General features: G+C 31.6%; 1 protein-coding gene across 2 annotated transcripts in view; it reads right to left on the bottom strand.

Moving 5' to 3' along the window:
• LOC144844447 (histone-lysine N-methyltransferase SETDB1-like) overlaps nucleotides 1–19,531 on the bottom strand; it is a 258,872-nt gene that overhangs the window by 146,854 nt on the left and 92,487 nt on the right. For both annotated transcript variants that reach the window (XM_078701370.1, XM_078701379.1), the window contains 3 exons: nucleotides 12,382–12,486; nucleotides 10,604–10,746; nucleotides 9,360–9,441 (listed from right to left, as the gene is read on the bottom strand). In XM_078701370.1, coding sequence (XP_078557496.1) covers nucleotides 9,360–9,441; nucleotides 10,604–10,746; nucleotides 12,382–12,486 — 330 coding nt within the window. The remainder of the gene's footprint in view (nucleotides 1–9,359; nucleotides 9,442–10,603; nucleotides 10,747–12,381; nucleotides 12,487–19,531) is intronic.

Here is a 19,531-nt window from a genome sequence, read left to right as displayed (position 1 = left end):
TTGGAGGAGATATGAACAGCATATTAGAACGTAGTATTGACCAAAAAAACAGTGCAAACAATTTTGACAATTCACCAATTGTATTAAAAAATTGTATGTATAAACACAACCTCATAGATATATGGAGAAATAATAATATTGGTAAATCTCAATATACATGGAGACGGAAAAATGTTTATAGAAGGCTAGATTTTTGGTGCATTTCAAACTCTATGTGCAAAAATGGTGAAATAATTAGTACTGATATCAGACCTGCTATTTGTTCTGACCATCTAGCAATATCACTCAAAATTCAGACAAATCAAGAAAGAAAGGGTCCTGGAATATGGAAACTTAATAATAGCTTATTAAATGATTATTATGATTTAAATCCAGAATTACTTTGGGAGCACTTGAAAGTAAAAATAAAAGAGTTCTCAATCAGATATGGAGCAAAAACAAAGCATTCAAGAAATAGTGATAAAGAAAAATTGTTAAAAGAAATTTCAGACCTGACGAACAAACTAGAAACTGATTATGATGAGAAAACAGAGAGAATTTTAATTAATAAAGCAAAAGACCTGGAAGGCATATATACATTAGAAGCAAAGGGTGCTCAAATAAGGTCAAGAATAGAATGGTTTGAAAAGGGTGAAAAAAATACAAAATTTGTTATAGGTCTAGAAAAAAGTAAAGCTAAAAGAAAATGTATCACAGCAGTCCTAAAAAGTAATGGTAAATACACTACCAATACTGATGAAATTCTTCGTGAACAAGTACATTATTTAAAAAATTTATACAAAAAGAAAAATTCAAATGAATCATCTGAAACTTTAACTTCAGATATTCTAAATTATCTTGATAAAACTAATGTCAAAGTATTATCTGAAGAACAAAAAAAGAAATGTGAAGGGACTATAAAAATAGAAGAATTTAAAAATGCCTTATATAAAATGAGACTTAATAAGGCACCAGGCAGTGATGGCTTGTCAGTAGAATTTTACCAAAAATTTTGGAATTCTTTTGACTCTTTAGTTTGTGATGCTTTTAATTTTTCTTTTAATAATGGACAATTGTCAAATTCTCAAAGGAGAGGAGTAGTCTCCTTACTGTACAAAAATGGTAAAAGAGAAGACTTAAAAAATTGGAGACCAATAACTCTTCTTAATATAGATTACAAGATTATGGCAAATGTTATTGCAAATAGACTAAAATTAGTAATTGGTGACATAATAGATACTGATCAAAAAGGTTATATTAAAGGAAGGTTTGCTGGTGAAAATATAAGGCTTGTTAAAGATGTATTAGAATACACCAATAATTTTAATAAAGAAGGTGCTATAATATTTCTAGATTTTGCTAAAGCATTTGACAAAATAGATAGAGTATTTTTAATCCAATCATTGAAAAGATTTGGTTTTGGTCAGGACCTAATACAATGGGTCAAGACATTTTATTTCAATACTGAGTCAGTTACTACAAACAATGGATGGGTATCAGAAAGTTTTAAGGTGAGTAATGGTATTAGACAAGGATGCCCTCTTTCGGCATTACTTTTTTTTAATAGCTGTAGAGCCAATGGCTATCAATATAAGAAGCAATATTCATTGTAAAGGTATTATACTGCCTTCAAAAGGGTATAATGATGAACAAGAAGTCAAAATTGCTCAGTTAGCAGACGATACTATAATTATTGTTAGGGATGAAATGAGTATTGAAGCTTGTATAAATACAGTAGACTTGTTTTGTAAGGTTGCAGGAATGTCACTTAACAAAATGAAAACAAAAGGTATGTGGATAGGTTCTTCAAAAAACAACGTTCATAAACCTTTTTCAATACAATGGGTTGATGAACCTGTCAAATTCTTAGGTGTTTTTGTTGGTTATGATAAAACAAAATGCCACAAAAAAAACTGGGTTGAAAAGATTGAAAATTTTAAAAATGTATTAAAAACCTGGGAAAAAAGAAATTTAAGTATTTTTGGTAAAGTAATGGTGATAAAAACACTAGCACTCTCCAAAATAATATATAATGCTAGTATAATAGAGGTACCCACAAATATTGTAAATGAGGTTAACAGTATTATTTTTAAGTTCATTTGGAATGGAAAAGGAGAAAAAATAAAAAGAGATATTATGTTTCAAGAAATTAAACATGGAGGTATAAAACTAAATGATTTTAATTTAGTTGTAAAATCATTAAAATTAAACTGGATAAAACGGTTACTTAGCCCAGATCCAGGATAGTGGAAGTGTATTCCGCTATATTTTTTACATCCTGTTAAATACTTATCGGAAATGTCGCAAATAGATAAAAAAAACAAGTTTTTATCTGACATTCCAACTTTCTATAAAGAAATTTTATCAATTTGTACACAGTATAATAATTATTTTTACACTGAACCACAAGGTATAGATGAAATTAATAAACAGATTTTGTGGGGCAACAAATATATTGTACTAAACAATAAATCTTTATATAACCAAAATTGGATTGATTCTGGAATAACACAAATTAGTGATATTGTTAATGATAACTCTTTTAAGTCGTCACAAGAAATTGTTGATAAACTTAAGACATCAAAAAACTGGATTGTTGAATATTTTTGTTTAAAACAGGCAATTCCCAGACATTGGAAAAACAAACTTTTTAATGTTAAAGATAATATTCAGGTAGTAGAAGTGAAAAAATATGATTTATATGACAAAAACGCTACAGTTAAAACATTTTACAAGGGATTTTTGGTGAATAAATCCAGTGAACCAAATGTTCAAACGAAATGGGAAAGAGATCTTAATTTAGATTCTTTAGATTGGAATACAATATGGCATAGAAAAGTATACTGTATGAAACACATAAGTAAAATTGCACAATTTAATTTTAAATTGTTGCATAGAATTTTATGTTGTAAAAAGAAACTTAAGTTATGGAAGATATATGATTCAGATATGTGTGACAGATGTAACATAGAAATAGAAGACGAAAGGCACATACTGTGGAAAAAATGCGCCCTTTTGGTATAATTTTAACAACATGCTAAACTCTTGTAACAAAGAAAATCAGGCGTTTGTTGATTATTCTTGTTTTGAATATATTATTCTTGGCTTAGCCAATAATATTGTTAATGAGTTGTTATCAATTTTTACTTTTTGTATTTACAAGGCAAGTGTTCTTTTTCGAACAGAAAATAAAATTGTAAATACATGGTTGTTATTCACTAAAGAAATTAAAATGTTAAGAAAAATTGAATACGCAATTGATAATCTTGCGGCTAGAAAGAAATGGGAAAAATTAGATCATAACCGTCTAGAATATTGTCTAAATAGATGACAATCAAATGTAAAGTTATGAAATGATTGAAAATAAGGTGTGCTAGGAGAATGACATAAAAGATGTAGGCATAATGCATATACGGGTGTGTATATATATTTATATATATATGTTTAAGAGTCAAAGTTGTGATATCAATCAGTAGCTACAAGATACAATATTATTTATGTGTTATGTAAGTATGAGTATATCAAAGTTATCAAAGGATATCAAGGCTATGTAAATTAAATGAGAACAAAAGGGATTGTATAATAACTATAGGGGTACAAACAACTATAAAGTGTATGAGAAAATATATATATGTATATATATATGAATGTGTATATGTATGCGTGTATGTGTACATGTGTATGTGTATATATATATGTATATATATGCATGTATATGTGTGTGTATGTATGTGTATATATATATATAAAGAAATTAATACTAGTAATTAGTAGATATGTGTTAAATTATAAGGAATATATATAATAGAATAACATGTGTTAAAAAAAAAAAAACCAAAAAAAAAACAAACAAATAAAAAGAAAAGAAAACAAAATATTAGTATGTATGGAAATGTTGATAAATTATGTTATGCGTTAACATGAAAGGGAAAACAATACGAAATGTAATGTAGTGAAAATATGTTTATGCTATAAAATATATGTAAATGCAAAAAAAATGGATGTTAACAAATACAAAATATGTATGTTAATGGATAACTAGAAAAAAAAAAAGCATGTAATAGGAGAATAGATTAGAGATAGATTTAGATATAGATAATACAGAAAGTTTTTAAAATAAGACATGTTGATAAATTATGTTATGAGTTAACATAAAAGTAAAAATAATACAAGCAGAAAAATATGTGTATGATGATGATGAAAGATTTTTAAAAATTTAAAAAAAATATATTTAATATAAGTATGTTTATGCTATAAAAATATATGTAAATAGAATAGCATTAGTTTAACTGTAAACAAAAAAAGTTAAGTTTTAAGAGATAATAATGAAAAAGATGAACTAAAAAAGAAAGCAAATATGCATGATTAAAACAAATGTTAATAGACGAAATATACATGTTAATGTATTAATGTATATATATACAGTATGTATTTATGGAAATAAAAGTGGGATGAACCCACGTAAGACAAAAAAAAACTTGCGTGTTTCAAGGTCATGCGCGTGAAATCGCGCATTAAAAATTTAAAAAGCTCAAAATTAAGTTTTGATCAATTTAGAGCATGAATTAGGCCATTTGCATGTTTCAAAAAATTACTGCGCAAAAACACATTTTTGCGCACGCGAATTTTAAAAAGCGTAAAAAAATAAAATTTGATGTATAAATCACATTCTAATCACAATCCTTGGTACATTCACCGATTTTGAGACCATTCCGACTTAAAATAACGCTATACGAGCACGTTAAAAATGACAAACTGCGCACATTAATTTCACAAAAGTTCTGAAAATGGTGAAAAATAGGTCTTTTTTAAAATGAAAATAACTCTTCAGAATGCAAGATGACCCCCAATTTTTTTAACTTATTCGGGAAGCCATTGAGTTGTAGATATGAATTCATGTACATATTTGACGTACAAAATGTTGTGACGTCATCAAATGGCCACTTGAATTAAAAAGTTTTTTTCTCTTTCGTCATATAATTATCACATTCAATAGAACGTATCTCTGTTATTTTGTGCCCGATTTTCGCTAAAATTTTAGTATGTGATTTCTCAATTAATTGGCTTTCTCAGGACTTGCCAGTATTTTCATTTTGATGACGTCATCACGCGTAAAACCTTGAATAACGTAGGTCGTGTAATTTCAACTTTGCCGTAAATTTAAATATCTTACAGCTCTTCAGAATTGAACGTTACCTTGATTATTATAATTTATTATGAAAGCTGATGAAATGTAGATATGAATTCATATAAAAATCAAGCCTATCGGATGTTGTGACGTTAAGATATGGCCAGATGAAGTTAAAAAGTAGTTTTTTCATCTTTTTCGTCAAAGTTATACAAATTTAAAAGAGCGCGCATTGCGCTTCTACGTGCCAAATTCTCTTCCATTTCTTATATTTATTTGCTCAATTCATTATCTTTCGAAATTGTCAATTTCGAGTTTATTTTGATAACTCCATCATACCAAAAAATTAGAACATGATGTGTGGCCTGTAATTTCACCTATGCTACACTGTATATAGATATACAGTATATACTGTGCATATTGTATATGGCATATAATAGGCACAACCTAGCACTATAAACGTATAATAGGATGGCATACATCAACATTTTCCGATCGTATGTTAACGTGCGTGCATGTTAAACAAAAATTAATTTCGGTAAAATGATAAAAATGATCACCTATAATTCGTCAAAGTGACGAATTAAATTCTAGTTCTTTCTGTACAGATTTTGTGTGTCAGCAATTATCTCAAAAAGTTAAATGTCAATAATCACCAAAATTTCAAAATATATTAAAAATAATTTAGATTAGTCATAGTTAGGTTTTCAGCGTGATCACTCATCCGTGACGTCATTTATACGCCATTTTGTGAAATCACATTATCAATCATATGTCCATAATTCATTATCACATGTGAATAAAATTCACTACACATAAGCTTCAGGTCAAAGGTAAAAATATTAGCAAATAAAATCTTGCGCATTTCAAGGTTTCAAGGTCAATTTAAAGCATGAATTAAACCATTTGCTTGTTTCAAGAGATTACTCCGCAAAAATGCGTTTTTGCGCGCGCAATTCTTAAAATGCGTAAAAAATAAAATTTGATGTATAAATCACATTCTACTCACAATCCTTAGTACATTCACCGATTTTGAGTCTATTCCGTCTTAAAATAACGCTATACGAGCATGTTAAAAATGACAAAATGTGCACATTAATTTCACAAAAGTTCTGAAAATGGTCAAAAGTAAGTCTTTTTTAAAATGAAAATAACTCTTCAGAATGCAAGATGACCCCTAATTTTTTTAACTTATTCGGGAAGCCATTGAGTTATAGATATGAATTCATGTACACATTTCACGTACAAAATGTTGTGATATCACCAAATGGCCACTTAAATTTAAAAATTAGGTTTTTTTCTTTGTTGTCATAGATTATCACATTCAACAGAGCGCATCTCGGTTATTTTGTGCCCGATTTTCGCTCAAATTTAGTATATATGATTGCTCAATTAATTATCTTTCTCATGAGTTGTCAACATTTTCATTTTGATGACGTCATCACGCGTAAAAACTTGAATAACGTAGGTCGTGTAATTTCACCTACACCATATTTTTGCTCTTCAGAATTAAAGGTGACCTTGATGATTATAATTTATTATGAAGGCTGATGAAATGTAAATATGAATTCATATAAAAATTAAGCAATGCCCTTCTACGTGCCAAATTTTCTTCCAATTGTTATATTTTATTGCTCAATTCATTATCCTTTGATATTGTTATCCACAAGTTTATTTTTATAATTTCATCATACCAAAAAATTAGAACTTAGAAAATGAGTCCGTAATTTCACCAATGCTACACTGTATATATATACAGTATATACTGTACATAATGTATATGGCGTATAATAGGAACAACTCAGCACTATAAGCGTATAATAAGATGGCATACATCAACATTTTCCGATTGTATGTTAACATACGTGCATGTTTAAAAAATATTAATGTCAACTAGATTTGAACTCGTCACAGCGACGAGTTAGGCTATCGCGCAACGCATCGTAACATACAGATGCTATTTATTAGGCTTAGCCTACAGTAAGCTGAACCACAACTATTGTACAAACAGCATGCATCGATCAAAATCGTTCAACAAGCGTCAACAGTTGACTGTATTGGCATTGTAATTGGTTGACGGTTAGTTTTGATTTTACACCACTCAAGTTTATTTAATTGTTTGAATATGATGACATTTTCAAATTAAAAATAAAGTTCATGTGTCTGAAGGAGAATGTTTTAAGTACTACAATTATTGAAAATTGATAACGTTTACGCGATATGCACTCTATTGAATGTGACGAACTGTTTTGAAAGAGATAAAAATCCAATTTTTTAAATTCAGATGGCCATATGATGACGTTATAACATACTTATGATCTAAATTTCAAATAAATTCATATCTACAACTCATTGCGCTTTATAATAAGTTAAAAACATAGTGGGTCACCAGCCATCCTGAAGAGCTATAATCGATTCAAAATAGGCATATTTTTACACAAATTTGCATAAAGTTAACCATATTCAGGCGCACGATTTTTTAAGTTTGACGTGCACATGTGTCATTATTTTACATTCATAATTCATCAAATATGAAAGAAATGTATCACAAAAATATGTAGAACAATAATCAAGCGCAAAAACAGGCTTTCTAGGCTGCATACGGGCTAAATGCGCAAAAGCGTGCGCGCAACACAATTTTTTGGGAAAATGTGAAATGCTTAACATTTGAATTTTCGGACTAACCCACCGCTTGATTCATTCGTATTTACGAAAACATTTGAATTTTTCAACTGCTTCTAAGAAAATTTGGAAACATGTCTTTACACCATGACTGCTGCCCTCTACCTTTTCAATTAGTGTAATGACTTATTTTCCTGCTATATTCTGTATGTATTAGGACAACCATGCATATACCTCATACATACATCATTTCATTTATAGTCTACAAGATTTAGACAAAAAAGGACTCTTTTTGGAAACTTGACAAACGCGGTTAATTAGGTAATGAAAGGACAGCCAACATTCACTCAACCGTTACAGCATTCAGTAATTCAGTTTTCTAGTGAACTGTCTATTGGGCTTTTATTATTTTGAAACTCTGGAAGGACGTATTATCAACAAGCCAAAAGGGGCAGGGCCTGTCATTATTACGAAACAATAAGTATGGGTTTTATTATTTAAAAAAAAAGTTTTTGCTGTGTGTAATTCCTCATGTTCAAGTAATTCAACTATATAGCTAATTGCATTTTTAATTTGTTGATGTTTTGTTCATATATTATTATCAAACAGACATTTTATATAACACAATATAGGCCTATTTTAAATCAACTTTGTAAAAAATTGATTTATCATAAAGTGCAATTATGTCTGTAATTGAAAATACTACAACTAGTTGTTTGCTTGTTTGTGCTCATATGACCTTGTTTTATTTCAGAGTTTGTTTATATATATTTTTAAGTCATATTTATTAAGTATTTGTGAAAACTCATTAAAAAACAAGGTAGAAATGACCCAACAATATGTTTCGCAAACACTCAAAATTCACAAAACATGATCGTCGTTCCTCCATTGTACACACACCTGCTAGGCTGAATATAAACATAAAGCTTTTACCATTTCCCAAACACAGTTCTCTAGTATTACAACGTCAGTATTCATGCATGTATTTAGCGCAGTAACTAATGTACATCCCTGTTACAAACTGGACCATTAATCGCTCCACAAAACCACATTGTAGAGTTCCTCTGCACACACCGAGGAGAAGTGAGGTCGAATAAATAAAGTTGTTACCATTTCCTGTCCAGGGGAAATCTGTTCTCTTAAACATGGGCTGATTGATTGATTAACGCACGACAAACGCAGGTTATGGTACATGATTTGTCGTCAGTACTGTATGAATATAACCCGACTATATTTATTATTATGCCCTTTTATTTTCATACTCTTTGGAAAAAATCGAGTTGATTGATTACAAACATATAAACATTAATATAAAATTTCAAGGAGAGAAACATTGATATATAAAATTTAACAATATTATTATATACAGACTAAAAAACATGCAAAACCACAAACGATCTCATTGAAACAAAATACTGGTGTCTGAAAATGATATATCAAAATGATCAGAATTTAGGTTTTAAACTACATTTGAAACCCACTCTAGGGTGGTTATACCTGCTAGTAAATAACTAATGAATGAATAAAATAAGCATTCATAAGTGACATAAAATAAATGTTGAACACTTACAAAACAAAATGCACATAAAAAGTTACAAATCAGCATCTTTGTTCCTGTTTGTACACTAACCTAGAATTGGTGCTCTCAGTTTCATATCCTTCTGAACTCTGAACATCACTTTCATAACCTTCTTTGTTTTTTTCTACAACCTCTAAAGTGAAAGTATGAATAAAAATATGGTTTTTTTTTGTTATTAAATTTAAATGTTCTTCATCAGGAGGTTATTAATGAAAAATATAATAATAAAAGTGCAGCGGAACACAACTTTGGCATATATCACAAATCTTGTTTATAAGGGGATCAACACATTTTGTCCATAATTAAGGATAAAGGTAAAACCACCATTCTAGCATTCCACCATAATGTTCAGCGCATTGAGAGCTTGCTTATATGCGCTATATAAGAATGAACTATTATTATTATTATATTTTCCATTATCTATCATTTATCCTTACTTGATTCATTCATTGCGCAAATTACACTTTGTGCAATTTCATGGGCACTATCTAAATTTTATTTTTTTGTTGAGTTTAATTTATTAGTTATTATATCATCATTTAATCAGAACTACTAGTTTTAAATCTATTACATTCAAGCAAGCTTCTGTATGCAAAAAGAGAGAAGAGTTCAGACGTTTTTATTATCTCTCCCTCTGAAAGGTGAATTGTCCTGCCTTTCAAAATGTGCATGATTTTATCAGAGGAATCCCCAGGCTCTCTGCACATATAGCTGAAGAAATTTCTAGGAATGCAGAGGTTCTGTTTAGACAGAATTGTTTTTCGAGGCCTATATGATTGCAAGCATAGATGTACCTAATAAACCAGTGATCATTTTGTGTGGAAAATGAAAATGCAAGTTCTCTTTAAAGATGTCCCCCTGAAAAAATAATTATTAAAAAAATTTTTGTTGAATATTCCATTTTAATGTAACATAATAACTTTGACCAAAAACTGGATTGAAAAAAAATGTATTTACCTGAAAAAACGTAATTTAAAGCAAAAAAATGGTCAAATTGGCTGCCAGCCAATGGATGTTTGGTTGAATTTAACCATTTATTTTGTCATTTTACAAGTGAAAACATTATTTTTTTTCGGTTTTTTTTTCTATGGAAGTGATTAACTTTATTAAAACTACAAAATAACATATTCAAAGTCTGATTTAATTAATCTTCATTTTTCATGTTTTTGGGGAAACAATATATCTTTAATTAAACACTTGGTTAAATTAGGACTACAGGGTACAACTGAACTGTTGGGTGGAAATATTATAGTGCAGGTAATTCTACATTGCACTGTGGTGATTTTAACAATTACCAATGTAATCTAATTCAGCAAAATATTCATCTCCATATTTCTGGCCAACATCATTTGCTTCTTCCTCATTCCATAAGTTTCCAGCATATGTGCAAATAAACATACCAGCTTGAATATCATCAATGCAACGTAAACCCCAACCTCTGTATAAAACAAAAATAAAGAAAAGACAAAATATTATTTATATATCATATTTTCCTCATTTCACAAACAGAAATACAATACTAGTATAAATCAAAATCAAATAGGTTAAAACTGCCTTTAAATGTATTAAAACTACATGTTTTGGCCAAAGCCAGGTGAGGATGCAATTAGATGATTCTACAACTAGGACATGACGTCATGACCAGGCTGCTTGCCAACAACTAGTCAGTTGATAAAGATCTTTGATAGAGATCAAACGTGTACTACTAGTCATGTGGTTTAATACCAAGAATTCTTGGTGCATACGATTATCCGGTTGACTAGTTTCAACCACATGTTACTCACTCTAAAATATATTAATATGCATTTTTGGAAATTTCAAATATTCAACAACTAAGATGATGTTACATTTAGATGATGTAGAGACATACACGTGTGTACTTTTGGGTACTCGAACTCGACTCCAACACGTTTCTTTGTTGCTTTCCGCAAATCGTTTTCTATGTGCTTCACAAGTATTTTCAGACAAAAATCAAAACTTCGACTGGTGGACTAACATAAAAAAGACAATAAATACAGACTTCGAGCAAGTCTAGTTCGCGAGGTGAGCCAACCGGCCGGAGGATCTTTGGGAAAAAATTCCTTTTGATGTACGTATCACCCTCTGATAAGAAAACAAATGTGCGTTCATGAATAGTGTAGTCCTTTATACGTGTAAAAAGGGTGTCCGCTTTTAGTACCAAAGTTAAACATGCGACTTAACCCGAAGGTCAGTGAAAGTATAAGTATTTTATCGCACCCACCTCAACAATCCAGCCTACAGAACATCAACACTAATTTAACAAACACATTTTTACCGAACTCAAGGAAATGGTATAGTCCACAATAAATGTGCAGAATGCATGCTAGGCAGCGTAGTGTGTGGGTGAGAAAAGTCGGTGCCACCATGGATTATTTATTATAAATATGGATTATACTACCAAAAAAAAAACCTCAGAAATCGAAACTCGGAAACTAAATATAATTTATATTCTACTACATCATATGCCATTTGCTTGATTTTTATCATGGCTAAAACTGTGTGTATGATAGTTAGGTAAGGCCTACAAACAAATTGTTTTTGTATCATGTTTTCTCTGTCCGTCTGCTAGCTAAGTAGCTTTCTGTTTATCACATGCTTTTGGTTCACATTGTTTTAAACTAAACATTCAACAAAGAACGGTAAACTGTAAACATTAAACATCGTGCCTTATTATTTATATGAATCGTAATACGTGTAAGAAATGAGATACAGTCCTCCTTCTACTACGCTATCTGATCTCCCAAAAAAGGTTTGCGGGTAGAATTTTTTTTTTCTGAAAAAAATCCACCTGGGCGCTCAACCGGAAACAAGCTTTTTAAATTTGGACTAAGATTAGAAAAAAAATCATGTATGTATGCGGTCATATTTTATTTATCCATCATATATTATTCGAAAAGACAGTGCTCAACTTTGGACATAAAGTAAAGTTGTCATGCCACTATTCGGTTGATTTATGAACGTAGATCAAAAATCAATCTTGAACAATAAACAATTTATTCAAATAAATACGGTATAAACTATTTAAAGTCATTTCAATAATAAATAACCTTACCTTTTTTCAGTTTTGAAAACCTGCAAGCGTACTCTAACACCATTTTGTGCCACACGATTGTAACAACTCTTAGAACACTTGCACTTTGAATTGCACTCAAAAATTCTGAAAAAGTAGGATGCAAGAATTTCATTGTATTGTTTCTAATACTACATCACTGTAGAATTTTTAAATATCAAGTAAGAAAATCATAACGAAGCCCCAGTGATCTTTAATACATTAAATCATTAGGTCCTTCCAGATACTGTACAGATTTAGTGTAGGTATTCATAGTTTCTGAAAGTCATTTATCTTTTTCAAATCATACAGATTAAGAGAAGGATTAAACAAATCGTCTCTTAGGGGCACAATTATTTAATAGAGTAATTGAAAAATGATAACAATAATCAATATTTTGATTTTTTATTTCTTTTTTTTTATTTTATGTCTTTAGGCAATGTGGCCAAGGATTACCAATAGTAAACTAATTACTGTCCTATCAGATAGGTGGTAATCCTCCTAAAACAGGGGCTATTTTGTGAACCAGTACACCGGAGTAACCCCCTCCTCTTCTCGAATAATGAACTGGGTTCTTTAAAGTGCACAGGTTAGGTTATAACTGTGTACACTGGACCTATGGTATATAGTCCTTATCCGAGAAGATTTGTTCTACCATCAGAACTAGGAGCGAGTCGGCCTCGAACCCTTGCCTTTAGGTACGGTAAACGGCGCCCCTGCCTTAACCGCTCAGCCATTCGAGTGGAGTGGAGTTGTGGCTTGGTGGTTATGATGATTGGCTACCACTCTAATGATCAGCAATTGCTGGATGGATCACCCTCATTAAATATGGTCAAAAAAAAATAAATAAATTAAAAAAAACACCCCGTACAGCTAGAAAATCTTACAGTTACATTGTATACTTGTATTATAAACCCTCCACAAATTTAATTCCCCGGCAAAGTTGCTAAATTGACTTTTAAATTAAACCAACTACAAATTAAATTGTCCGACAGTTACACCTCCTAGTTGATGACCACTATCCATCGCGTACGTCATACAAAAGGTGCAATGTTTTCCGAAAATGGTATAGTCTGTTGCGGGGATAAATTCCACTAATATATTACAGTAGAGCAATTGCGATAAACATGTGCACGGACCATTGCGATAATATCGGATAATTTATTTCCCCCGACAGAAAATGGTCTACACTGAGATATTTTTTTAGGTAAATTCCATATTTTTTTTTACAAGCCACGATGTTTGATCAGAAATTTTCCCCAAGAACTTGAAGTTATTTCACTTCATTTCCAAGCACAATGTACTTGATATTGCTGTTCAAATAACTAGCAAAATGGATCAGGCCTAGAGATAGCTTGTGCATTAACTTGTTTTTCAACAAATAACAAACTAATTAACTGTTTTAAAACAGCTTGTTTAGGTAATTTTGAGTGTTAAAATTCACCTCCAATAAACGCCCCCTTTTGAAAAAAAGGGCCCCGGGGCTTTTATTAGACACAATACGGTAGATAATATTGACTGCAGATACTCTGTTTGACATATGGCTATAGATTCTGTTTAATAACAGTGTTCATTCATTGTCCAACTAAAACAAGGCTTTTATAATACATATTTAACATCGCCAAAAATAATCATTTTTACTACACCATTTTTTTGATAAAATAATTGCATAAAATTTAAGAAATTAATTGATTAAAAACATTTATTTTTTGCTCTATGTACATTTTATATAATCCTAGCAATTATACCCGCTCCAGGGCGGGTTTTAAAATTAGTTTAAAGCCTTCTCAGTACATAACACCCGACGCCAGTACTTCCCTATACTCACCAACCCCCATCCTCTTCAATAACACCCCACACTCTTTTTTTAAAACAAATTCTTCACAGGACAAATTCAATTCAACTTCAGCTTCAAATTGAGAGGGGTATACATACCTATGATAGGCCTATGGTTTAAGTACATTGTAAACTGTGTAAATAAATATTGGCTCATAATTAAAATATCTAATTTTGATATCCCAGCCACAATCAACAAACCTTAACTCCTCCCCTGGACAGTTCAAATGTAGTAACTTTTCCTATTACAATTCCAATCATATAGGCTACTTCATTACGCCAGTATTTTCGGTCCTCCTCCTCCCCCTCCAAACACACCCAGATACTGGGTGATGCGTTTAAGACGGTTCCAGTACAAAATATGTTAGCCATCACTCCCAACCCATAATCCCTCAGTGTCAGTTTTCAAAAGTAGTTTAATTTGGTTTGGTGATAGGCCTACATCCCCACCCCAAACTCCCAGCCCCTTCTCAGGGATAATTAAAAACATTTTCCAACCACAATTCTGGTCAATTTAATAGCCTACTACCCCTAGCCTAAGCGAAATCCTCACTATCTTCTGAACCCCAACTCCCACACCCTATCTCCCAACCCCCTCTCCCACCAAATCCCGGACTTTTTGAAATGTAGTTTAAAACCTTCCCGGTACAATTGCGATCATTTTGATACCCCATATGTATGGCTACATGCAGAAACAGAAATTTGTATAACAAACAAACATCGAAAGTGGGCCATTTTGGCCCTTAACTTGGGTCCTAGATGGCGGATGATGTGATATGGTAGTAGAACACAGTAACAGTAAAGAACGTGTATATGTTCACACAGGAATGGATGTCTGTAATGAGACAATCCAAGAGACCAATACATAGTACTTTGCTAAATGTGTAAATGAATAGGTGTCATATTGGTTAATGATTAAAATATGTATCAGTTCAGTTTAGCTGTATCATCCCCTGTCGGATGTAGCCCTCCTCATGCTTCTGCCAATACCATCTGTTCTGTGATATCCTCGCCCACGTGATGCCTGCATACTTTGTAATGTCGTCCCTCTATCGCCGTTTCTGCCTTCACCTTTTTCTTGTGCCGGTTCTTGGTTGCCAGAAATATATGTATATCTATATCGATATTTCCCCAAACGCATTCCTGAGGATAATTGAAATACTGTAAAACTTTTGTAGTATAATTTTACAATTAGATAGCCTACAACCCCAAGCCCAAGCAAAAATGCTATTGAAATGACATCACAAACTTTGGACTGTTTATTGAGCTTCCTGTACCTAATTTGCATTGAAACAAAGGCTTCTTTGTTGAGTTCTATTGAGCTGATAATGTAGAGCTGTGATGCTTGTAAGAAAAGAAAAGTTAATATTACAATTGCCTTTTGAAAACCCTCAACTGTGTGTGGACTGTGAACAATTGAAACGTATTGGCTTGCTCCCATCTGAGAGTATTAATTTAGACGAGACACAATGAATTCATCAAAATCTCAATGCCTGCCCCCTTCTACTGATGCTGTTGGACTTTCAATTATCCAAGCGGCACAATCTGTATTCTCTTCAAACATGCATTTGCTGAAACAGTTACGGCTCTCTGAGCTTAATTCTACAAACATAATTGATGTCAGCCAGATCTGTGAATTAATATCTACTATCTTGCCTGACCCGTCTTATTTCGATAAAACAGAAATTACGAATCATGCTTTAGCTGTCCATAACAAATTAAACAAGTTCAAGCAATCTCGTATTAGTGATCTAGAGGAGGCTCAATCTATATCAATTTCGCAAAGTATTCTTGATTCGGAACAAAAAATAAGACACGAGGGTAGGCCTATCTCTACGAATCCGCCTTAGAGTGAATAGAAATATGGGTCTTCTGAGTAGTTTGTCACAAAAAATTTTATATATATAATGTAGTTACCTAGTTACGCCAAGACTTAATTTTGACCATATTGACCTTTTGGCCCCTGTACTGACCAAACATCCCCATTTTTTTTCGGCCAACAGCAAAAATTTGATTTGTATTGATATAAGGAAGCAAAAAAACATTGTTAACATAGTTTGCTAGAGGGTGCAGGCAAACCCTTTCTGGCTCCCCAACTATAAATTTGTTTGTGAAATATGGAAACCACACGATTTTTGCTATTTGAAAAAACTTCATATCATTTGAAAACAGTTCAATTTTTAAAAAGGAAACGTTCTTAGCCTTGAAGAATGGATTGACATATAGGCCTAGACAAACCGGACGGCAGAGTAAGAATCTATATATTAATGCTACTAAATTGTTCACATATTTTACGTATCTCCTCCAAAACCACTGAACGATACATGCTAACATTTGGAACACTGATGTTTAATGATGGGTCGCACATGATAGGCTATGTCACTTTCCTGAATTTTAAGGATAAACACTAAAAAAGGGCAAAAAATAGCAGTAATTTGACCACGTTTCAACTACACAACCTTCTCCGTTGTGTACCGCAATGGCCTGATCTACAAACACCATGTTTAAAACGGTGTTTAGTCTAGACAGTCGCCCAACTGTATCGACTGATCGCGTCGTTGAAGTTTTAATTAATTACACCTATCTTTGGAACAGAATGTATTAAAACGCCGTGGTCGTTGAAATTAATGCATATTAGAGTTAGAGTTCGAATCTGCGATATGTGTAAATAATAAGTACAGTATCTCCGCTTAAAGCAAAAAATCTAAACCACAATGTAATTACAAAAGTAGCTAAAAAGATGCCAAACCTCACACAAAAAATTGCGAAATATAAAAAACCATTACAATTTTTAAAAATGTAAATGAAAAAAAAACAAACAAAAAAGCACACACCCACACACAAATAAAATGATTCCGATGTCGTGTTTCCACAAAATATCAGATATAAAAGTTTGTGTCCGAGCGCATCATCTAATTTAGAGTAGTGAGTGCACTTTTTGTGTTGATTTTAAAGTCTGTTTTATTATTCCAATACTCACATCTTAATTCTATAACTTAATTCATATTTATATTTTATCATTAAACAGATGTCACTGTAGATAATATTCACACAGCACAAAGTCCTATATCCAGTATTGCACTTTTATAATACTTAATCATCCCATTATTATTTATTATTAAGGCAGACAAAGACCATGCGGAGCACAGGCTATTGCTAGACCACGCTTATTACAAAAGTAGAAATAGGTAACAAATCTCCCAAACCAAGCAAATTGCAAAATATTTAAAAAAATGTAAATGAAAAACAAAAACACACAAACAAAATGATTCCAAATGGTTTGATACATTGTTGAACATGAAAACCACTTTGTGGTTCCACAGCAATGTGTTTTCATTCGATTTATGTCCACTTTTTTATACAACACGAAAAACACCCGAAATAATATAGTTTGGTACTTTATACTTTCGTTAGTGTTTGCGCGCATCACCTAACTAATTCACACAGCACAATTTTTGTTTAGCGTCTTTTATTTTCGTAAAGTCTGAACAGTAAAAAGTAAAGTCTAAAGTATTGTTTTCATTTTTTAGCTTAAGTGAAGGGATAGTGTATAACAAAATCAATAGCCATAAGATAGTTCAGAATTTTATTCATGATACAATTTGTTTTTATTTAAATAATTTGTCAAAGTACTTTTATCAAAGTGCTCTTTTATTATACATGCAAAGTATATAACATATTAAGGCAGAAAAGAACGTGTAGAGCACGGGTTACTTCTAGTAGTTTATAAGTTCACATAAGAATATGGTTTTCACAATCATATTTGCTTAGATAAATACATGTATATGTATTTATAAATGAAAATTTATTACCAAATATTTATATTTCGTGTTTATTAGTGATTTTATTTGGAATACAAGTTTGCTAAGCCTAGCCTAGCAAAAAACAAACTTTTTTAGTACTTTCATTTACAATTTTCTCATAAACAATTGTTTTTTAACATAATATGTATCAAAAAATAGCAAATTCAATAAGGGATATATTTTTAATTTTTATTAGTGTATGCCTTATGTTTTGTATTTCACACTACATTCTGTTATTTTTGCATTTATTTTTAAGTTTGTTTTTTTTTTTAATTCTTGTAAATTGTATGCTGTATTTCACACAACATTTATTTTGTCACTCATTTTAAGTTATTATTTGGATGCACCTTTATCATCAAAGTGTGCCACTGTTGAATTGAAAAAAATTGAAATTTTCCAATAAATTATTATTATATTATAGTAGTAGTCTCTGTCTTTTGTTAAGGTTATATAATCACTTGTGATCCACCTAGGAAGTGAACCTTTTATTTTGTTTGTTCCTACAGGAGCATGTTTATTACATGCAATGTCATAAAATAGCTTTTTCCATAATGACCATGCAGTATCTGCATCAAAGCTTTGCATAACTTGCAATCTGTATTAAATAAAATTTCTTTTTGAACAACCAAAAAATATATAAGCGAACTTACAGTACGTTTCGAAACCTATCAGGTTTCATTCTCAACTGGCGTTTCATCGTCTAGCATTAATTCAAAAGAAGAAACTTGAATGGTGGATTAAAAAAGGAAAACATCTACAGAATGAATTATATCAAGAACCAGATTTGAGCGGGAGGCAGTTGAAAAACAGGTGGGTGATTAATCTATCCAAAAAAGACCTTAGCAGTACAGAAATTAAGGTATTAGAGCTAGGCCTAAACTATGCAGTGTCCCCACGCACAGCACCTATTGAGGACATTGTTGTAGCGACAGAGCTAGCATGTAAATCGATCAACGTACCGTACGCTGAAAAAGACATCATTCGTGCCAAAATCTTTAACACCATCAACACTGCTAAAATTCCACCTTCCAACATATCATCCGAAGAAAGAAAAGCTTTACTCAATTTAAAGAAAAACAGCGACATAACAATCTTGCCAGCCGACAAAGGTCGAGCTACTGTTATTCTAGACACAATTGATTATGTAAGCAAAGTTAATGACATGCTTAGCGATAGTAACACCTATGAACAGCTGAAGAAAGATCCAACGGCAAACCACAAAAGAAAACTTGTCAACATCTTGAACAGGCATTTCAATGATAAGAAAATATCAAGAAAAGAAAAGAATGACATGTTTCCCACAGCTGAAAATGTACCACGCCTCTATTGCTTACCCAAAGTACACAAACCAAATTGGCCCATCCGACCAATTGTTGACAGTATTAACACCATTTTCTACGGAGTGTCACGCTACATTAAGGAAATCCTCAAACCCCTAGTAGGCAACTCAAAACATCATGTTGAGAACTCCAAACAGCTAGCGAAGGAAATGAGGAACTTAAACATCCCTCCTA

This window comes from Antedon bifida, chromosome 1, assembly GCF_963402885.1.
Source record: "Antedon bifida chromosome 1, ecAntBifi1.1, whole genome shotgun sequence".
NCBI lineage: Eukaryota > Metazoa > Echinodermata > Crinoidea > Comatulida > Antedonidae > Antedon > Antedon bifida.
The sequence above is the reverse complement of the archived record's forward strand: the minus strand, read 5'-3'. Positions and strand labels throughout refer to the sequence as shown.